Source organism: Molossus molossus, unplaced genomic scaffold (assembly GCF_014108415.1).
Source record: "Molossus molossus isolate mMolMol1 unplaced genomic scaffold, mMolMol1.p scaffold_m16_p_6, whole genome shotgun sequence".
In the NCBI taxonomy this organism is placed as follows: Eukaryota; Metazoa; Chordata; class Mammalia; order Chiroptera; family Molossidae; genus Molossus; species Molossus molossus.
Genome location: NW_023425399.1, coordinates 97,505,383 through 97,529,353, shown reverse-complemented (window position 1 = coordinate 97,529,353; position 23,971 = coordinate 97,505,383). Strand labels below are relative to the sequence as shown.

At 34.5% G+C, this 23,971-nt stretch overlaps 1 protein-coding gene across 6 annotated transcripts in view; it reads left to right on the top strand.

Annotated features, from left to right (window-relative positions):
* SMAD2 (SMAD family member 2) overlaps positions 1–23,971 on the top strand; it is an 80,167-nt gene that overhangs the window by 46,728 nt on the left and 9,468 nt on the right. For 4 of the 6 annotated variants that reach the window (XM_036245170.1, XM_036245169.1, XM_036245167.1 and 1 more), the window contains 6 exons: positions 10,450–10,539; positions 11,553–11,746; positions 12,524–12,658; positions 15,459–15,533; positions 21,193–21,246; positions 22,863–23,075. In XM_036245170.1, the coding sequence (XP_036101063.1) occupies positions 10,450–10,539; positions 11,553–11,746; positions 12,524–12,658; positions 15,459–15,533; positions 21,193–21,246; positions 22,863–23,075 (761 nt within the window). Of the gene's footprint in view, positions 1–4,620; positions 4,765–10,449; positions 10,540–11,552; positions 11,747–12,523; positions 12,659–12,887; positions 12,933–15,458; positions 15,534–21,192; positions 21,247–22,862; positions 23,076–23,971 lie in introns of those variants that run through there. The other 2 variants (XM_036245171.1, XM_036245172.1) reach the window with 2 other exon arrangements.

The window sequence follows — 23,971 nt, the reverse complement described above, 5'->3', positions numbered from 1 at the left end:
GTTTTTGAACAATTAACCTTGTATTTTTCAGTACCTAAAGAGTTTTTTAAATGTCTTGAAATCAGGTGGTCAAATAAATTTAGGAAATGTTATTTGAAATAGTGCTATCATAATAATAATAGTAATATTTAATACTTTTGGGGGGGTATATTGTTGATTTCACCTAGTATTTTTATTCATTTTCAGACCTATTCTTTCCTCTCCTTGTAAACAGCTTGATGTGCAAGTTGATGCTTTTCACATTTGAATAATGTACAGACATATCTTGTGTACTTCCCTTAATATTGTTTAAATGTGTGGAAACATAATTTAGTGTAAACTTATGCTTATCAGAGGCTAATTTATACTGAGTTTTATAACCAAGAAAATTCTGACATCAAATTTAATGAATGATACTGTTTTTGTTAATACTGATTTTCTGGTTTCACTGTGATTAAGGTGCTGAATGCTACCGATGACTAAGTTTCTTATGAGGTCTGTGCTCTGTGTTGGTAAATTCTACCTTTTTTAAAAAAATAAAACTACTTTGAAACATAATTTATGCAGTATACCCTGATACTATTTGGACTTTTTGTTGTAATGTCATCATTTGCATTTAAGTCAATATCTCTACTTAACCCTTGGTGCTGAGGAGATAACAGATCCAAACCCAGACACTGCGGTGATGAAGCAGTACAAGACAGGTGCCTATCCAGGTGACCCAGGATTGTATGTTTAGAAGAGTATGTAAATTACTCTTCACTGAGAATAAAAATGTAACAAGTTATTGTAGGAACCAAACAGACCCTTGATAGTACTGTGTTTAATGTGTGCAGGGTCCCCAGAAATACTGATATAGGTGGTGTTAATTTAGAAGCTCAGAAAGCTCTTGGTAGAGTGGAAAGTGTTGTTTGACAAGATGTGGGCTAGAATCCTGGCTGTCCCTATCACTTGTATTTGGGTGTATGACCTTGGAGAGGCTCAATTTCCTCAAATGTAGAATGAGATATAATACATTGTAGGATATTATATGGTCCATAATGTATTTAAAGCCTTACACTGTAGTACCTGACCTGTAGTAGCTAACTCATGAAGGTAATCTTTATTACATATTTCATTGATTCTAAGATGCACGTTTTTGTTTTTTCACTTTGGGACGCATTGTTCTTTGAGGGGTGGAGATGATATGCTCACTTTGGGATGCATCTTATAAATAAAATTGGAAGAAGTTTTTCCTTTTAAGTATAACACAAAATAATATTTAATTTTAAAGTAGATAATGTTTTAGATTTATTGAAATAGGGAATGTACACAAGACCTTTTATGGTAGTTGTTACAACCATTGCTATCACTAACATTTTTCCTGCATTTGTTTCTTTTAGTATTTTTTAGGAACTAACTGTTCATACTTGTAATTATAATTTGTCGTTCTTTTAACAAACTGAAAACTTCAGAGATCGGTTTTTCCACACTATTATTTAAAATGTTGTGATTTAGGGTGACTAGGAATATTGTGATTCAGTTTTTATGCTATAAAAATAGTAATTTCGTTATTAGCTACCTTGTTTGCCAGGTGGTATGTATACAAAAAACTTTGGGAGTTTAGAAAGAATCAGTCTTTAACGAAGAAGAGGTGATTAAAGCTGCCTGATTTAAATCTGAGACTACTAGGTCTTAAAAATTGACCTGGTTTGCTAGGCATACTTAAAGAATTAGTAATGAAGTCAAAAGATAGCTAGGAAGGGGCTCCCTGCTCCCATAAATGCCTGTGGAAGAAAATGGGCATCAAAGGTCCATGTTAGATAGAAAGGACATTGTACCAGAAGATGATGAACAGGGCTCAGGTTGGCATTTTATTGTCTCTCATAGTAATGCCCAGAATAGAAAATAACAATCTCTACTTATTACGCTTAGTTATCTAAGGTTAGAAGCATATCTTTTTATGGAAATGTTAAGATGACTTGATTTGCATTTAATTCTGTGACAGTATTTTCTTTTGTTTCATTTGATGAAAGGCAATATGTTCATATGGTTTAAAGTCTGTTATCTCTATATATTTATGTATTCACATACAACATGCATGTATACATACAAATAAGACAAACATGTATTGAAGTTTCCCATTTCTCCTCCCTACCTCAAGTAAATGTTTATGATGTGTGTGTGTATCTTTTCCTGTATGCATACACAAATACTTACAGTTTTGTCTGTTTTTACACACATATATATTAATATTTATAATATAATTGCTTTTTTCACTTAATGTGCTATTTTAGAGATCTTTCCAAATCATTTCATAGAGAGCTTTATTATATACTAAATCATCATATGACACTTCTGTTCCTGTTTTCCATTCTGAAGTTTGTTTCATTGTCTTTTTGTGTTAATGTTTTGTTTATTTTTACTTTATTTTTTTCTTTATTGATTTTAGAGAGAGAGGAAGGGAGAGGGAGAGGGAGATAGAAACATTGATGAGAGAGAACATGGATTGGCTGCCTCCTGCATGCCCCCCACTGGGGATTTGGCCCACATCCTGGGCATGTACCCTGACTCGGGAATTGAACTGGTGACCTCCTGGTGCATGGGTTGATGCTCAACCACTGAGCCACACTGGCTGAGCTAATGTTTTTATTTATTTTGTAAAATTTTAAAATGGTGAAGTACACAAATCATAAGTGCTCAGTAGGATTCATTTTAACAAATATATATGCAGTGGATCAGGATATAGAACATTTCAGTTATCCAGAAAGTTCTTTCACACTTTCCCAATGGTTCCTTTGGAGGCAACCACTGTTTTTTTCGCTTTCAGTTTGTTTGACCCTTCTAGAACTTAATGCGCATGGAACCATTCAGTTTTTTGTTTTTTTTTTCAATCTTTTAGGTTCAGCGTCTCTCAGCCACCCAAGTATTTCTCAGATTCATTCATTCATGTTGTGTGTTTCAGTAATTATTTTTTAAGATTATTTTACTATTCAAGATTTTTGCACTTCTCTCTGACCAGTGTGGCTGTTGATTGGAACATCGTCCCTTACACCAAAAGGTTGCAGGTCAGTTCCTGGTCAGGGCACATACCTAGGTTACAGGTTTGATCCCCAGTCAGGGCACATATGGGAGGCAAATGATAGATGTCTCTCTCTCTCTCCCCTACCCCCTAAAATTGTTAAGCATTCCTCTGGTGTGTATATCAGTAACTTTTTTTAAAGATTGTTTTGCTACTCAAGCTTTTTGCATTTCTGTTTTACAGTTTAAGTCAGCTAGCACTTGCTATTAAAATATCATGCTGAAATCATGATTCCAATGGATTTATAAAAAATAAACCAAATATTATTAGGGAATTGGGGGAAATAGTCATCATAACATTGAGTCATTTAATCTTTGAATATAGTGTATCTCTTTATATAGTTAAGTTTATTTAATACCTTTTAGCAAGGTTTTTAGTTGTTAGTGTATAAGTCTTGCACATCTTGCATCAAACATTTAAGTATTTTATGTTTTTGACACTTGTAAATGGAGTTTAAAATTTTAACTTTAAAATTGTTTATTGCTAGTATAATAGAAATATAATGAATTTTTATAAGTTGCCCTTATATTCTACAGCATTGCTAAGTTCACTAATGAGTTCTAGAAGTTGCTTCAGAGGTTTTCTATGTAAACAGTTAGGTCATTGTCACAAAAAGCAGGCAGGCTTTTTGTTCCAGCTTTATTGAGATTATTGATATATAATATATGTAAGTTTAAGGTGTACAGTGCGATGATTTGGTACACATATTTCAGTGTGATTATCATAGTAAAGTTAACACCTTCATCCCCTCACATAATTACCTTTTTGTATGTGAGTGGTGATAACTTTTCAAATTTACTCTCTTGACTTTTAAATATATAATAGTGTTGTTAATTATAGTCACCACGCTACATTTATCCCCAGAACTTATTTATCTTATATATGGAAGTTTCTATCCTTTGAGCAACATATCCTCATTTCCCCCATATCCCAGCTCCTGGCAACTACCATTTTACTCTCTATTTCTTTGAGTTTGGCTTAAAAAATCTATTTTATTTCTTCCCTTTCCAATATTTTTGCCTTTTTCTTGCCATATTTCACTGGCTAGGACTTCCAGTACAGTGTTAACAATTATATTATTGTTAATTAAAGTTAAATTATTAATTTAAATTTTTTCCCCTTCTAATACAAACGTGTAAGCAATAAATTTTTCTTTAAGCACTACTTTATAAGACAAGCACTTTAACCAGCCAAGCTGTATAACCACTCCTTTAAGCATTGTTTTAGCACTAGCTTCCTCCCTCCCCAGCTTTTTATACTGGGATTCATTATCATGTAGTTTACTGTATTTTCTAATTTATTTTGTGATTTCTTCTTTAACAGATGGTTATTTAGAGGTGTGTTGCTGATATCCAGATATTTGGGACTTTGATAAGTATCAGTCATTGGTTTCTAATTTAATTCTCTTGTGTCCAAAGAACATAATCTGTAAGATTTCAAAATTTTAAATTTAATTGACCTTTTTTTAATGGCTCCATCATATGGTTGGTCTCTCTCCCTCTGTTTCTCTCTCTTTAATGGTTGATAGTATTGAGTACCTCTTCTGTGACATATTGTTGTGTGTTGTTGTTTTTTTGTAGTGTGACTGTCCAAGGAGTTACTGTGATTGATCTGCTTGCTGATTTGTTCATTTCTTCCTTTAGAGATGTCAGATTTTGCTTCATGTATTTTGAAACTATTTTTGGATGCATACAGAATTGTTAATGTCTTCTGATGAATCTCTGGTAATACTCAAAGTCTTATTGTTTCCGATGTTGATACTGTGTTTTATTAAAGTTATTGCTTGTATGAGCTGTGTTTTTCTCTTATATTTTCAGCTTATCTGTATTTGAAGTACATCCTTTTTGTAGATGTTTTGCTATGGTTATTGATGTGGTTGGGTTTATACTTTCCTTTATTATCTGTTTTTGTTCTTTTCTCCTTTTGGAGTTAATTATTTTAGTATTTCATTTTAATTTTCCTTTTTAGGGGATGAAGGGTTGCTTTTCTAATGACCATATGCATCCTAAGTGTTGCAACACTGTAGTTGTTTTTAACACTTCCTGTTTCTGCTGCTGTTATATAAGTTACATTCACATACTTTTAGAGTTATAATTTTTGCTGTAATTTTTCATCTCCTTTTTGTAGAAGTTAAGAGAAGTATATTGTTTTTACATTTACCTACATGCTTATACTTTCTAGATCTTTGGTTTTTTTTCCCATTCGTTGTCATTTCTCTTCATGATGTAGAAATTTCCTTTAGCATTTCTTTGTGCAGTGTCTGCTAGAAATGAATTCTGTTTTTATCTGAACATGTTTTAGTTTTGAATTTTGTTGTTGTTGTTGTTGTTGATCCTTACCCAAGGATATTTTACCAATAAGTTTTAGACAGAGTGGGGAGGGTGGAGAGAGACAGACAGGCAGACATTGATGTGAGAGAGACCCCTGCCTGAACCCAACTAGGGCCAGGGATCAAACCTGCAACCCAAGTACTTGAGCTGGACTGGAATCGAACCCTAGACCCTTCGGCCCATGGACTGACACTTGAACCTCTGAGCCAAACCAGTCAGGGCTTGACTTCTCTTATGAACAGATTTTGGGAACAAATTTTACACTGAGCTTTCTTTTTCCTCTCAGCTCTTTAAATATGTTGTTCCATTGCCTCTGGCTTCTATTGTTTCTGATGAGAAATTGCTATTCACGTGTTTATGGATGGTTATGCTCTGGCTGTTGTCAAAGTTAAACAAAACTGGTCATTGGTTAAGTGGTAAAAATAGATTTTATTCAGGAAGCATTGCTGTAGGGGATAGAGCTGAGCTTAATTCCAATTTGCACAGAGGTGATTGGGAGAATAAGGGAGTATGTGGAGAGAAGGATGAATGGGAGCTCGTGCAGAGTCATAGAAGTAAAAAATTACCCCAAAAATGGATAGAGGGGTTGATCAGTGTTAATGTGAATAGGCCATCTATGTCTGTTAAATGACCCTTATCAAAGGTAGGCTTCTACTCTTCCTCTAGGTAGACTGGAGCCCTGTCCTTCCTGATGATTGATTACATTTCAGAGGAATGGTTTTTGGGAGTTTCTTGCAAAAGACTTTTCTGAGTTGTACGTCTCAGAGACAGAGGAAGGATTTACAATTGTAAGCTTTTAAAATAAATGCTCTAATAAAAGGAAGTCAGGGGCCTGTGAACAGGTGTTAGCTGTAACAAGTGGTACTAAATTCTTTTGGCAGCCTTGAGCTTTTCCAAAGAAGAACTGGGCCATACCAGGGATGCTGCCTTAGTCTGCTAGAAGCCATGCTAGAGTTCCATCAAGTCTCTTAATGCAGGGGTTTGTATGGAGTCCTTTGTGTCAAGAGTTTTTGTAGTTCTCACCCTGGCCTGTTTGGCTCAGCGGTTAGAGCGTTGGCCTGCAGTCCAGAGAGACCCGGGTTCAGTTCCCGCTAAGGGCACATACCTCGGTTGCAGTTTGTCCCCCGGCCCTGGTTTGGCCCTGTGGATGGCAGCCACTCGATGTGTCCCTTTCACGTCGATGTTTCTCTCTCTCTCTTCCTCTCTCCCTCCTCTTTCTCCCTCTTGCTCTATCTGAACAAAAAAAATGAAAAAATGTCCTCAGGTGAGGATTAAAAAAAAAAAAAAAGAGTTTTTGTAGTTCTCAACACTTTCATCTTTGGTTTTCAGTGTTTGATAATGATGTGCCCCAAGTGTGGTTTTCTTTTTATTTCAACTGCTTGGTTATTTACTGAATTTTCTAGGAAGAGTAAATTTAGTTTTTCACTTAAGTTGAAAGTATATTACAGTCATTATTACTTAAAAAAATTTTTGATCTGTTTTTGCTTTCCGTCTTTCTGGGACTGCACATGTTACTGGATTCTGTTCATTTTGTTATACAGTCTTTTTAATTTGGGTTTTCTTGGTTAGATCATTTCTATTGATCCATCTTTAAATTCACTGACTCTTCTATCTTCTCCAACAATCAGATTAATTCTTTGTTTCTGATATTGTAACTTTCAGTTCTGGAATTTCCATTTGATTCATTTGAATAGATCCTATTATTCAGTTGAGATTCCCATTTCTTCATTAAGTTCATGAACATATTCATAATAGTTACTGTAAAATACTTGCCTGTTAGTTCATTGTGGGAGTCTGTTTCTACTGGCTGTTTTCTCTTGACTAAGGAGTAACATTTTCCTATTTCCTCACATATTTAGTAATTTGTGGTTTTATAGTGGATTCTGGGGACAGAACATTGTGGAGACTCTAAATTCTGTTACCTTCCTCTGAAGAGTGTTGATAGTTTTGGGTGACCCCAGAGTCCACACTGTCTCTGATGTAAGTAACAGTTGAAATCTCAGCTTAGTTCTTTCGGACTTCCAAGTGCTGGTTCTCAGCTTAGTTCTTTCGGACTTCCAAGTGCTGGTTCTCAGCAGGCCTCCGCCTTCTCTCCTTCATGTGTAATTTAGGGGTCAGTCAAGGATTTAGGCTGAGTTCGCACTTATATATTGATGTTTTTCACCCTTGTTGCTCCCTTCTTTACAGGATTTTCCCTTTCTTTTTTCAGCCCTTTTCCAATTCCTTTGTTTGATTCTGCTGGTCAGTAAAACTGCAGTTTTTGGCGCAAGGTTTAACTACTTTGCCTAGTATAGATTGTGGAGTACCCTTAGTTGTAGAAAGACACATAAACACAGCTCTCATCCAATACATTTTCCTTCTTACAGAGGTTGACTTCAATTTTTTATCTATCTGCTTTTGGTGTCCACTTTTTTTAGATAGTTGATTTTATTATATTTTCAGATAGTTGATTTTATTCTGTTCAGAGGCTATCCTTTTGATCCAAAGAAAGTTTTGTCTAATTGAGGCTTCTCTACCTGCAGAACCTCTATTTTGTTTTGCTTGTGTATTCATTTGCTAATTGCATACTGGTTTCATTATGGAGGATTTAAGTATGTTATTCTTGTATGTTATTTTTGGAATAATTTTGTCTGGGTTAAAAATTTATTAAAATTTAATTGAGATTGCATCAACTATATGAATTTGTCAGAATTGATGTCACTATGTGGTGTCTTTGTAGGAAGATGTATTATTTTTGCTTTGTTTACTTTTGTGTTCTTTGGTAATAATTAAAATGTTAATTCTGAGGTTTAACACATAGTTACATTATTTTTAGGGGCTTTGTATATTTTGTTATGAATTTTAAGAATATTTTTCTTATGCAAACAAGAAAAATGTTACTAACCAGAAGCAAATTTATTTTAGAACAAATGCCCCAATTTTGTGAGAGATATGATAGTGGATAGAATTGAGGCTTAATGTCCCTATGATGGCAATTGGAAAGTGTCTGAGTTAGAGTTGGGATTTAGGTCTGTCTGCCTATAGATTGATTACATGTTTTAAACAACTGCTATTTATTATTCTCTATTTATAACAACACTTGAATATAGCACAACTTAAGCTCTCTTTTATTTTTTTTTATTTTATTTTTTTTTAATCCTCACCCGAGGATATTTTTCCATTTTTTGTACAGATAGAGTAGGAGGGAGAGAGAGGAAGGGAGAGAGAGAGAGAAACATCGACGTGAAGGGACACATCGAGTGGCTGCCACCCGTGCGACCAACCAGGGCCGGGGACAAACTGCAACCGGAGTACATGCCCTTAGCGGGAACCGAACCCGGGTCTCTCCAGACCGCAGGCCGACGCTCTAACCGCTGAGCCAAACCGGCCAGGGCTTAAGCTCTCTTTTAGATTCTGATCAGTCCCAGAGAGCTACTGAAGTCAAGTGTGCAGTCTAGTCTCCATAAGAGCAGAATAGCCTCTTGATCTGTTCTTTTGTTAATCACTTTTCTTAAATTTTTATCCAAGAAAGAATAAGTTGTGTACTATTCCTTCTGAGGTTTAAATTCAGATTCACAGAACTGTAGAATTTAGTGACGATTTTATGGCGATTTAAACTACATGGTGCTATATGGTTGATAACTATCTTGAAATAAAAGAACCATTTATTTTATGGTTTTTTATTTTGTAAGTCAGTACACCTTTGTGGAAAAACGAAAAGGTCTAAATTATCTACCAGTTTTTTGGATTTTCCTAACTTTTGCAGATTGGGAAATGAAAGATATCTGCAGCCTAAAAAGCTAGAGAAGCTGTAAAATACCTCAAGGTGCTGGAGAATGTTCAAAAATGCATTGCAAAAAACTGTCCAGTATTATAGTAACTGTAGCCCCAAAGCATGGCATGAGATGTTTCTGCATCTCATTGGCTATGCAAGAGGCCCTGTAGTACTAGTACTGCAGCCCAGCACCCCAGGAGATGGATGTGTATTGCCCAGCCACAAAAGGACAGCACTTTTTCACCATTGCCCTTTGAAGTGTTGAGTTAGCTCATTCATTAGCAGTGTGTACATCTAGAATTTAATCACTTGTTTGATTTTATTCTTAAAAGTTTTTATATGTTTTATCTCCTCCTTTGATGATTGTAGTATATAAGAAATGAAATTGAGTTGCAGTAATTACCTCTTTTGACTCTAATGTTCAAAAGTAAAACTAGGACCTGAGACACCTTGGCGGTCAAAAGTTCCATTCCAAACTACCTTTAAGATCCTCCTTTTCTTCCCTTTTCCCATAGATAAGAAGTTACTGTGAAATGAAATAGTAGCAGGGAAACAAGGAGAATTATCTACGGACTGCCCAGGTTCTGGAAAGGAATGTGGGAGAAAATTTTTGAGTTCTTTCTAGTCTGTGTCTTTCAGGTGTACTGATTTAAAACAACAACAAACTAGATGCAGTTCATTTTTCACAGTCATACTATCGTTTAAGAGTTTGGTGTTTTCATATAGCTTGAGTCCTCATGAAATTTCTTAAAACTTCTAAGGTGCTCTGCTACATCTGAATGACTTCAAAATCTACTTTCTTGTCCTTTGTAGTGATAAAAGAGCAATACTTTCTGTAAAACTGAATATATAAGTATCTCAGATAACTTGAAAATCTTAACTGTGGATATGTTTGCTTTAATTGGAATTTTTCTACATTAAAAATACCAGTTGACATTCATGTTTAAGTTTTTAAAAAAAACTGTATTATAAAATGAAGCACTGTTATTAGTAAGGCTAATGGCATAGGTATTAGATCTTTTGTTGTGAGTACAGGAAATTGAAAAGGACATTATAGGTATGATTTCATTAAGCTAGAGAGCATTGGTGTTCCACATTTTAAAAACATAACCATAACTTCTCTGGAGTCACATGTTCCATTTTATTGGCTTCCTTCATATAGAAAATATAGAAACCAGCACTAAATACCTGTGAAAAAGTGAAACAATGTATATTTTCTGGGTGAAGGAAGTATTCTGTACATTTTTCATGTTTTACATCATGGTATTTTGAATAACCATGCTTCCATGTTCACATCAATTTTTTGTTTTTCAATTTATGCACAGCACTTGCTCTGAAATTTGGGGACTGAGTACACCAAATACGATAGATCAGTGGGATACAACAGGCCTTTACAGCTTCTCTGAACAAACCAGGTGAATATTCTGCCCTCTGTGAAATCCTAGCGATCTTGTGTGTGTGTGTGGGGGTGCTTTGGAAGACCTATAATGGGTTGCTTAGTATCATTTTGTCTAGGATGTTACCTTAATGTAAAATAAGGCATAGCATGTAAAATACCTGCTTGCCAGTATTAAAAGTATATTAAATGTTTCAGCTGACGTTTTGATCAATGAAATTCTAATTTTGAATATTTAAATTATTGCATCCCCTAAAAAATAGGAACTTTGATAACTATATTCTCATTTCAGTTTGAGATCTGTTGTTGGCCTAATTTTTAAATAGATACATAACCAAGTTTTGCTAAATCTCTTGCTATCATCTAAATCTCATCTGTATACTAATAAATACATAGTTGATTACTGAACACAATTAATATGAGGCTAACTTGTTTTTTTATGTTATTTTTAAATCATCTCATTCTCTTTTTGAGCATATTGGTATTTGTCTGTTTCATCTCATCAAATTCATCACCATCTGCATTTATGTGTGAGCTATGGAAATATACCTCAGTATTCAACACAATTACAACTGGGTAACGAGTTATATTAGTTTGAGTAAGTTTTATATTATTGTTGGTATTTACCATTCTTCACAGTAGTTCCTTTTTTTGGTAATTTAGTAACCCACAGAATTAATGCCCCTAAAAGAATCTCTAAATAACAGTTTGGTTTGCTAAAGACAAAAGTTGACAGAAAGTTTTTCAAGTGTAACTATATGATTCTTTTAAAAATCTTTTTTTCCCAAATGACTAGCCTTTCACTGACACTTGAGTCATTTGCGTAGCACATTTTAAAAAACATCTGCTAGAGCTGGTGGTTTCTTTTATGTCAGATTCATTAAATAGTACATTTTTCTTCCTTGTACTCACTAAAACTAACTGAATGTCTGTCATTCTTTTCTCTATGCTTTTATTTTACTAATCTAATCCAAATGACTATTTCTGTTTTTTTAAAGCTCCCACCTTTCTTTTCCCCTTGCTTTCCAATAGGTCTCTTGATGGTCGTCTTCAGGTATCTCACCGGAAAGGACTGCCACACGTTATATATTGCCGATTATGGCGCTGGCCTGATCTTCACAGTCATCATGAACTCAAAGCAATTGAAAACTGCGAATATGCTTTTAATCTTAAAAAGGATGAAGTATGTGTAAACCCTTACCACTACCAGAGAGTTGAGACACCAGGTAGGAAAAGTAGTTTTTATTTTTATTTTTTTAAATTAAATGTTTGAACTTAAGTATATTAGGTACTCTGATACCTAATTGACCCAAGGAAATTTTTGTATAAAATTCTAATAAATTACCTTCAGTTCAGTGTATTATTTGGTGGTCATTAAAATGCTTAAAAAATTTTTTTTAAAAAATATTTTATGGAAAATATATTTTAGTGGCAAAGATAGTTCACATCAAAGTACATATATAGGAAATTCCATTTGGCTCAGAAATAAGCTGATGAATCTGTTTACCTATCTGCTGCATTAACTGTTTTCAGTCATTTTGCTCTCTGAGTGTTTTTTTTTTTTTTTTTAATACTTTAATGACATCATTCCTATATAAGCAATTTAGTAAAACTCATAGGAAGACATTATGTTTACTTAAATGTGTACTTGAAACTTTTTAAGCTTTATTTTTAGAAAATACCCTAAACCTGATATTAACGAATCTTTTTGCAACCTTTCCCATGGGGATTTTTGAATTTTTATGGTAATATAATGTTACCAGGATCACATTGTACCCAAAAGTACAAGATAAATTGAGTCTTGGAAATTTTGATTGTGAACTATATAGTAAGTTGAAATCATAATCAGAAATGTCAATTACTTAATAACTTGTATGATACGAAATAGGTGGGCCCTAAATTTAAAAAATTAAGCAGACTTCTTTTATGTGAAAACTTTTAATAAAGATCCTGTTCCCTGTCTCTTGCTCCTTGCCATTAATTTGGATTGTTTTTATTTTCAGTTTTGCCTCCTGTGTTAGTGCCACGGCACACTGAGATCCTAACAGAACTACCACCTTTGGATGATTATACCCACTCCATTCCAGAAAACACTAATTTCCCAGCGGGAATTGAACCACAGAGTAATTACATCCCAGGTATTTTTGCCTCCTGAATCTCCTAAAAATTGGGATAGGTACAAATTTTGTTCATAAACATTCAAATATTCGTAAACTATGGTTTGAGTTTTTGAAAAATGCTTTTGGATTTTAAATAGAAAAATATGCTCTGTTGGGTGATTATTTTTTGTGAAATGTATAAACCTAGTACTTTAAACATTTTAGTGTGGAGAAAAGTTTTACTTTATATTTTATTTTCTTTTGCAGTGGCTTTAATCAAAGTACTCTGAGAAGCAGAAAAGAAAAGATCTTAGTAAGTTTGTCTTAGTTGTTGAAGCTAAGAGAGATATAGAATGTAAGCAAAATAAATGATACAGGAGAAAACTATTCCTAAAACAAATGTGATTAAAAAATTGACCAAATAATTACTTCATAGATAATGTTTAAGAGAGACATAACATTTCTATAGGAGAGCAAGTATTTTAGTTCTACAGACTTAGCAATACCTATATTGTACTGAAAATCAGAAAACCTCTACTTTGGTTCTTTTTCATCTGGGCCTCAGTAACTCCTGCTCTAATTGTTGTATTACATGATCCAGCAACATATTCCATGAAGGTAGCTACCTACCTTTTTAATTTTCACAATTTTTTTAGGAGAAAAACAAATGTTTTCTCACTTTTCTGCTCCCCCTCCCCCCCAGCAGAAACTAGAAACTTTAACGGTATATTAGGATGGGGATTAAGCTACACATTGGATTTTTTGGTGTTAATTTTTTCTCCTTTTCTAATATTCTTCTATCTCACTCTTATTTTTATACAGCTGAAAATATGTAAGGAACTTAGAGTTTCAAGTACATAAAAAATATTTCTTTGATGTATCTCATCATGGAAATAATGCCTGTTCATTTAAAGACAAATTTTAAAACAAGGATTTTTCAAAATAGCTAATTTTAAAGTTAGACAGTGTCTTCTGATTGTTTTAATGTGCATTTCTTTGATTACTATTTTATTCCAAAAGAGGAATTTAAGGCTGCCTTTTGGATTGCTAGGAAACAAATTTTTTGAGAAGTTTAGGAAGGTAGTATGTAGAGTAGATTGCAGGATGAAGGCTAGAATGAGAAGGGAAACGGCTAAAACAGGACATTTCCTAGGGAGCAGAATTTGACTGGAAATAAAGTTGTGTGTGTGGCGTGAGGAAGGGGAGGCATTTTAAGTCTTTGAAGTGGAACTTACTTAGCAATACTAGGAAACTGAAGTGTAAGTAAGCATACAGTCTTATAAGACCACATATCAGATACTTATTTGGAGGGGTGTAAATCAAAATGTTTTCACTTGTGGAGATGTTCAAACTTGTTTTTCCTTTATTGGTTTAGATTTGGGTATTTTACAAAGTAGAAAATCAAAAGTGGATCATATGTATTTGTTTTTCTAGACAGTGGGGTTTACCCAGCTCTGACTGATAGCAAAACCTAAGGGTTCACTTTTTATTCCACTTCAAAAGAAATTTTAACTTTTTCTCCAAAATGCTACTAGCTTTATTATTATTTTATAGATAAATAATAATGGAGAAAATTAAAATAGGGTAAAATATTTAAAAGTATTTCTTCCTATTTAGACCTTTGAGACATAGGCAGTTAGACTGGCAAAGCTTAGCTCTGTTTAATTTTATCAGCTTTTTAACCTTTGAAATAGTGCATAATTATATACATTATTTTCATGTTCCTTGTTGATTGAATATATGAAGATATTTTGTTTTATTCTTAGAATTTCAGTCTTAAATGTTGGGGTACTGACACTTGAATGAAAAGTTTGATATTAAGAAGTTAAAATTTGTAGTTAGCTTAATTGACGGAAGATTGTAAAGCGTTAATGAAGAAAACTGTTAACCCACATCTTCTCTCTCCTCCTTTTGTAATTACAAAATTCTTTTAAAGTATGTGTCTGCATTATTTGAATTGCTTAAAACTGTCCAGCAATGTATATATTAAACTTTTGATAATCATTTAAACTTATTTTTCATTCTTGAAATTATAATTGGTAAAACTGTATAAATGTTTTTATTTTACATGAAACTCATTCAGGTATTCAGATGCCTCCTGAATAAATATTTTGTTTATAAAACATGTTGGAAATGATACACTAGAATCTTATTTATTTTCAGATAGTATTTTGCCTCAGTTTTGTGCAATAGTCTGTTTGAATTTAATTTTCTGCTTTAATGCTCAGAACTTCCTGGTTAAAAATCTCTAGAAAAATATACCTTTGGGTTAGAATTCAAGCTAGACCAGTCCTGAACTATATTACCATATTTAACTCTATAAAACTTAGTTGGAGATGTAAGCCTGTATTACTCTATCATCTGAAATCGTGTGTGGGGAGAGATGGGAGGGGGATAGGAGAGGAACCTCCTTTAATTATCTAGGTACTCATCCACAATGGCCATTAGTTAAAACAACAACAACAACAACAGACAAACCCCAAAACATTGTAGGTACTAATATCTTTAAAGTATACTGATCCAGGCATCTTTGAAGTTATATTTTTGGCTCTTGCCCCAGAAAATATACATATGAGAATGAGCCAGATATGTAAATAATAGCTAAGAAAATATGCCCAGAGAGCTCAATTGTATTTCAAGTAGGCTTTAAGGATTTACCTATAAGATTTGGAGCAGAATTTGAATCCCAAGCTCTTTATTGTCCAAAACTGCTTTTCATAATGATGTTATATAACATTTATGTTTGTTATTCGGAGCAATTTGTTGGTTATCTTTAGTAGCTGGGAGAAAAGATGAAATTAAATTGTAACTGTACTTGATTTGTTCTAAACCTCTGTAGAAACGCCACCTCCTGGATATATCAGTGAAGATGGAGAAACAAGTGATCAACAGTTGAACCAAAGTATGGATACAGGTAAAAACATCTTTCAAAGTCCCTCAATAATTAGATAACCATTTTTGCATTGTTTGAAATTCACATGAGTTATTCATAACTCTTAAGTGCACAGAATTTGGACACATCAAAAATAATTTTTTTATCTTGATCTAATTATATCTGAACCATCAAAGGGCTCTGTTGTCCATGAAAAATTAACATACGCTGCTCAGAAGAATAGTTGATAGAATTTTCCCTTGTTACAGTACATAAAAATCTGAGGACACTCGGATACTTCTCTTTTTAAGTATTCCGTGCTTATGTTGAAAGTTTTACTTATCCTATGAATATTTTTGTGATGAAAGACCATAATTAGCCCAATAACAGATTTTCAGAGGAATTTGGAGGTAAGGGATGGGACTCAGCTTTTTATTGCTCCTTTAACAGAAGAGTGGGTTCTGAATTACAGTAGATTGTTTACAAAAAATATCTTGTACCTCACCTAATTTAATTAATTTCTAATATTTAGCTATTGACTTCAAACACAATGGAGAAAAGGTTTTAACATAATAATATTTAATAATAAATATTATACACATCAACGCTTTAAAACAGTTGTGTAATAATGTACAACCTACCAGAACTAATAGGTTGCCTGTGAAATAGCTGTGATGTTATTGTAATCATCTGTTTTGATACATTCCAACCTGTCAGTGTCTTAAGGCTTGGACACCTTAATATTATAAACTAACAGATTATTTCATCACTTTTCTATAGTTTATAGTAAAGCATTCTGCAGTTATGATCATCTAAGTTATTTTTTTATTTTTTATTTTTTTATCCTCACCCGAGGATATTTTTCCATTTTTTGTACAGATAGAGTGGGAGGGAGAGAGAGTGAGAAACATCGATGTGAAGGGACACATCGAGTGGCTGCCACCCGCACGACCAACCAGGGCTGGGGACAAACTGCAACCGAAGTACGTGCCCTTAGCGGGAACCGAACCCGGGTCTCCCTGGACCGCAGGCTGACGCTCTAACCACTGAGCCAAACTGGCCAGGGCATCATCTAAGTTATTTTTAAATGAATTAACATTGGTGGCGGTGAGAAAGTTGGGGGTGGGTAGACTTTTACACAATAATTCTGTTGTTTAAATTCTTCCATTATTTAGATTTGTTTGGCTAATCATACTTACAGCTGTTCAGAGTAGTAGATAACCAAGAAAGATAATCTAATGATTATTGGAAATAACTTGTTATATATCTTAATGCAAATGATATTTGGCTTTCCAAATATATCTTTTCAATACACCTGTATATTGAAGAACTATATTCCTGAATCAGCCATGCTCCTGCTTGCCCCATGATGGACAACTGCAACTATACATTTAAAAGTGAACGCCGTGATGGCCATCAGGGAGATGCAAATGAAACTAATGACATACCACTTCACACTTACTGGAATGGTTATAAGAAAAAAAGAAGGACAGTAACAAGTGTTGATGAGGATATGGAGAAGTTGGAGTCTTCATATGCTTCTGGTGGGAGTATAAAATAGTTCAGTTGCTTTGGAAAAATTTGCTGTTCCTCAGAATTAAAATCTAGAATAATAATATAACCTAGCAATTTCACTCCTAGATGCATGCCCAAGAAAATTGAAAAGTAAATTTGTACACAACCATGCTAAACTTGCAGACAAATGTTCATGTTAAAGTGGAAGCAACCCAATTATCCATCAAATGATGAATCAAAAAATTAAATTAGTTATATCCATACATTGGAATATTATTCATCTATATAAAGGAATGAAGTACTGATCCATTGTACAACGTGGATGAACCTTGAAAGCATTACATTAAGTGAAAGAAGCCAAACACAAAAGGCCATTAAGGATTCCAATTAGTGCACAAATGCCTATTTTATAATATAGCTGAACTGTGGTAAGATAGTAAGATGAATATACAGTAGTCCTTCCAAATCCTCAGGGAATATGTTGCAAGACCCTCAGTGGGTGCTTGAAACTGGATGATACAGAACCCTATATGTACTATATTTTTTTTCTAGTACATACATACTTAAAGTTTAATTTATATTAGTCACAGTAAGAGGTTAACGACAATGTAATTATAAAATAGAACAATTATCACAATATGCTGTAATAAAAAATATGTGAATGTGGCCTCTTCAAAATATCTTACTGTACTCTCCTTTTCACTCAAAGGAAGCACTCCATGGCTTCTCTTTGGTATATCTGAATTGCCAGCATTGCTATTCTTGTGTTTAGGGCCATAATTAACTAAAATAAGTGCTACTTGAAAACCAGCACTGCAATACCACAACAGTCCATCTGATAACCCCAACAGCTACTAAGTGACTAATGAGTAGGTAGTATATATAGTGTGGATAAATATGCTGCACAGAGGGATGATTTGTATCCACAGGTAACTAAAACCATGGAAAGTTCAATCATGAATTAGGAGAATATTGCACCTCCATACTTACCATTTCTGCTCTTCATTTGTTATCTTTTCTTTTCTTTTTTTGGTTAATCCTCACCTGAGGATATTTTTTCCACTGATTTTTAGAGAGTGGAAGGGAGAAAGGAAGGGGGAGGGGAGGGGAGAGAGAGAGAGAGAGAGAGAGAAACATTGATATGAGAGAGACGACACATCGACTGGTTGCCTCTCAAATGTGCCCCATCAGGCTGGGGATCAAACCTGCAGTCCTTCAGTCCTCAGGCTGATGCTCTAACCACTGAACAAACTGTTCAGGGCTGCTCTTTGTTCCTTTGCAATAGACATTTATCCAGTTGTGTTAGCATCATTTATTGCAGACTTTTCTTTGTCTGTTGATTTACTTTGGTTTCTTTGGTGAAAATCAAGTGATAATGTGTATGTGGGTCTAACTTATGGTCTGCTGTTAAGATGGTGAATTAATTCATTTTACAGCATCTATATTTCAGTTTTACAGTTTTCATTTAAACTCTTAATCTGTTTATTTCAGTAGCTGGTTTATATGTAGGTCAGCTTCTGTCGACTTTTCTTTTGATTATGGGTCAGGTTTTTCTTCTTTGCAGTCCTGTGTTTTTTCTTTCACTAGATACTGGGTATTGTGTGCAAGATAATACTAGAGAATAACGTAGAGCTTGTATACAAAGATACATACACAAGGGTCTCTCTAGATGTTTTAGCTACAACTAACGGAAACTGCTGACTCAAACTAGTGAAATAGGGTATTTTTTACTTCTCATAACAGGAAGGAAGTTCTAGATCTTAGTAGCGCATGTTTATATGAATAGTAGGTTAATTATGAATTAACTGTGTTTGTTTTTAAAAAATGTTTCTAAAAACTTCTGTTAATAACTTGTTACCTTAATTTAACTTAAAAAATTTTTTTATATAATTATAATGAACCTTTCTTTTTGTAATCTATAATTTTTTATCACACCTGACCAAACTCCTATTAGTCTAAAGAAGAATTAATGAACTGTAACTACTGCTCATTTCTGATAAGTATTTAATAGAAGAGAAAACAGTTAAAAATGAAAAGTTGGGCAGTTTCCTCCATGTCTAATAGTGGCTTTGTTTATTTTATAACAGCTTCAGGAAACAGCAGTGAGTTTTACTTCATTGTTCTAAATATATTTTGACCTTTCTTAGTTGTACCTGTTGGGACTGCCAACAGAGTTTTCAAAATGAGGAACAAAAAAGAACATAAAAACTTAATTTTGTTATGGAAGACTGTTTTCTCTTCTAAAAATTCAGTACCACTTGTTCTCTATTTTTGATTCATCTGTTTTATCTGGGGGTTACCATTTCACTTGTGCTGTATTTTATGTTATGGTTATAATGATGTGTGGGGGAGGAGAGGGTAAACAAGGGTATCTGACCTGTCTTACTCTACATTCATGCCATTGTTGTATATTTGAGGCTTGGGAACTGTAGGTCATGTTCTTTTAGGTGACTTTCCCAAAAGGTATAGAGAGTGATGATCAGAAAACATAATTTATAATTTTCTTGATTAGAGTTAGCCTGTTTACCTAAAACTGGAAGACATGAGTAATTTTCTAAGAAAATATAACTTAACCAAACTGACTCTAGAAAATAGAGCTATCTTGTCAGCTTTCATAGAAAAAATAGAGACATGTCTTAGAATAAACCCTACAAAAATAATAACTATAAACAATTTCACACAGGATTTCTACCAAACTATTAAGGAATGTGTTATTAATATGCTATTTAAACTGTTACAGTGCATAGGAAGAACATGCAATTTCTAGATTGTAATTATGAAGTAGCATAACATTGCACTCGCATTATAAATCTGTAGACCAGTATTGCTTGAGAGTATTGATGCAAAATCCTTAATAAGCAGTGTTATCTCTCTCATCGTCAGAGCCAGAATTATACTTAATGGGAAAATCCTAGAAGTATTCTCTTTAAGTTAAGAGTAAGACAGAATATCCACTGCACTGTCACCACTGTTTCATCAAAGTGTGATATATCCCAAAGTGATTGCTAAATTGCATCACATAAAAGTTTTTTTAATACTGCTTTATCAGAATTAGGATGAAGAGTCATATATTTGCAACTGATAGCATGAAAAGACTAAGATCCCTAACACATAAAGAACTTTCTTTAGATCAGTGAGAAAAATGATTAACACCACACTAGAAAAGTGAACAAAAGAACAGACCATTCACAGAAAGTAAATACAATATAAACAAGGTTAAAGCTACTCAATGTCATTTATAAGAGAAACAGATTAAAACTATGCTTGTGAAGACCATGTTCTCACCTTTTAACAATAACAACACACAAGCATTCCTTCACCATTTGTGTTACTGGGGATGCAATCCAGTATAAGCTCTATAGATAACAATTTTGGCAAAATCTATCAAAATTATAGAACCACAGCCCTTTGACCTGGCAGTTTCTCTTTTAAGTCTGTCCTTCAGATGTGATTGAAAGTATGCAAATGTGCAAGATTAGTCATTGCAATCTTCCAATCTTTTGAAAGATTGAAATTAGTCATTTCAGTCTTTCAAAGGATTGAAAATAGCCTTAGTATCCATTCATATGAGATTGTAATATACCATAATGTAATGTTATGCAACTAATATACAGATAAGTGATTAAAAGGAAACCTATCAACATTGCTGATAGAAATGACGTAAAAGTAAAGTGTAGTTTGTATATAAAGAGTGGGAGGCACAGAACAGAATATATTTGCTTGTATGGTTCATAGATTATTTCTGGAAGCCTTTGGGAAGGGGAACTCTGTGGCTAGAAGCCAGGACTGTTTTACATTCTCTTACCTTTTATATATTGAAGCCTCCAAAATTGCACTCACAATAAAACAGCTGTATGTATTTGCTTAATTTTTATTTATTGATTTTTAGAGAGAGAGAGAGAGAGAGAAACATTGATTTGTTGTTCTACTTATTTATGTATTCATTGGTTGATTCCTTTATGTGCCCTGACCAGGGATCTCACCCGAAACCTTAGCATGTCAGGACGACACTTGAACCAACTGAGCTACCTGGGCAGGGCCAAGCAGCTATATAGTTTTAATTCTTGGATGTAAATTATCTACGTATTACTTGTGATAATTAATTATCACCTATTTTATTGTTATTTGATCAGAAGTTCTGGAAATACTTTTACTTCTATTTTTAAATTAATTCCTTTTATTTCAGGATCTCCAGCAGAACTATCTCCTACTACTCTTTCCCCTGTTAATCATAGTTTGGGTAAGTTGCAATTATTTTTTCCCTACTTTTTTTTCATACTGTGTCACTTAATTAAATGTCTTCTCTGGTTATATTTCATATATATATAAATATGAGAGAGGGAATCCAATAAAGTGCAAAATAATTATTCAAATTAGTGTTTTTAAAAAATGGTATTAGTAATGGTCCTCAATATTACTAAACCTCTTTTCTACTGGCACTTAGTATAAGAAAATAATCTGTTCATGGAAATTATAATCTTTATTTATTTATTTTTTATCCTCAACCCGAGGACATTTTTGCATTTATCTTCAGATAGAGCAGGAGTGGGGGAGGAGAAACATCAATGTGAGAGAGACACATTGACTGGTTGCCACCCACATGACCCCAACCGGGGTGGGGACACACTGTAAGCAAGGTACACGCCCTTAGTGGGAAATGAACCTGGGACTCTCGTCCGCAGGTTGACGCACGCTCTAACTGCTGAGCCATATCAGCCAGGGCTCGTAATCTTTATTGATGGTAAATTTTATGATCTATTATGACTAGATTTTTGAAATGATATATTTTGTAATTATTACTATTTTTATAAATAGGTTTTTATTTATTTATTTTTTTTAGAGAGGAAAGGAGAGAGAGAGAGAGAAACATCGATTGGCTGCCTCCTGCATGCTTCCTACTGGGAATCGAGCCTGCAATCTGGGCATGTGCACTGATCAGGAATCGAACCGGGACCTCTCAAACCATGGGATGATGCTCAATCCACTGAGCCACGCCATCTGGGCATATTTTGTAAATTTTGTTTTTTTAATCCTCACCCAAGGACATTTTTTCTTTTTTGTTTTTTTTGTTCAGAGGGAGGGAGAGTGGGAGAGAGAGAGAGAGAAACATCGACGTGAAAGGGACACATCGAGTGGTTGCCACCCGCACGACCCAACCAGGGCTGGGGACAAACTGCAACTGAGGTATGTTCCCTTAGCGAGAACCAAACCCAGGTCTCTCTGGACCGCAGGCCGACGCTCTAACCGCTGAGCAAAACTGACCAGGGCTGGGCATATTTTGTAATTAATATAAGAAATGTGTATATAAATATATAGATATACTCATACCACAAATATGTGCATGTGGTTTTGGGGGACTGTGTATATGTGAGAGCTAATGTGTGTATATATTTGTGTGCATATATAGACACACACACACATTCTATAGTTTATCTTTGGCCTTTATTTTACTTTGCTATTTCATAATTTCTCTTCTATTGACATATTTGGAATTTATTCTAAATGGTCAAATTTTCTTTAAATGATGCAAATTGATTTGCTTTATCTAGGGTGGTTTTCTATTTGAACAGGAGCTAGTCTAAAACTAGTAGGAGAAAAAATGATCCCCCATAAAGCCAAGAAAAAGAGGGTTGAAGATTGGATGACTTAATGAAGATGGGGGAGATTGAACAATAGAAACTCTGGTATGATCTATGGAGATTGGAGTTTGTGATGTAGATGTTAGGTCTACTTCCTGAGCAGTTGCCAGGATAGGCTGGCATAGAGCATGTAAAGATGGTAATATTCAGTCTATTCTTGGCTTGAATTGTTCACACAGCATTTCTTGCTCTTACGGGTTTGGTTTTTCTCCCCCAGATTTACAACCAGTTACTTACTCAGAACCTGCATTTTGGTGTTCAATAGCCTATTATGAATTAAACCAGAGGGTTGGAGAGACCTTCCATGCATCACAGCCCTCACTCACTGTAGATGGCTTCACAGATCCATCAAATTCAGAGAGGTTCTGCTTAGGCTTACTCTCCAACGTCAACCGAAATGCTACAGTAGAAATGACAAGAAGACACATAGGTATGTTTTGTTTTGTTTTGTTTTTTCCTTGTGTGAAAAACCAGTGGCATATACTCATAATGTGAGCATTATGTGGTTTACCACACCAAGAGATTGTGTACAGAAAAGCTTGCCTTCTCACTGTCAGTTTCAGTACACAGCTTCACTGCTTTTCATAGATCTTGGTGATCCTTCCGTCTGCAAACTTCTCTTCGGCTTCTCTTCATTTGGCACCGTTAGTACCGGCAGGTTCTTCAATAAATAGGTGTTAAAATGAGTCTCTACCAGTCACAAAATTGTCATGTTCCGATATTTTTGAATAAATGGTGAATTTTTTTGTTTGTATACATCTCCTAGTTTGTTACCCCCTTCAGAGAGTTTATATGTTAAATCTCCTTGTTGATCCGAAGCAAGATATCTAAAACATGAACTACTACTGAATGAAGTTCAAAAAGGAATTCAGAAGATCTCAAAGTATGGTAGTCTCAACAGCCTTTCAGCAAGTTTGTGAAGTCAAAACGTTTTTTATAATGGTACTAGGATGCTCTTTGCCTTTTCCACTCCCATTCTCTCGCATGCACAGTGGAATATTCAGAGGCTGTATGGCATGTGATCTTGCAAGAGATGAACTGTAGAGTGATGAGGTTCCAGCACTCTTTTAAGTCAGACATTAAAGAGATTTTCTTCCCTGGCCGGTTTTGCTCAGCAGTTAGAGCGTCGGCCTGCAGTCCTGAGAGACCTGGGTTCGGTTCCTGGTAAGGGCATGTACCTCGGTTGCAGTTTGTTCCCGGCCCTGGTTGGGTTGTGCGGGTGGCAGCCACTCGATGTGTCCCTTTCACATCATTGTTTCTCTCTTTCTTCCTCTCTTTCCCTCCCACTCTATCTGAACAAAAAAATGGAAAAATGTCCTTGGGTGA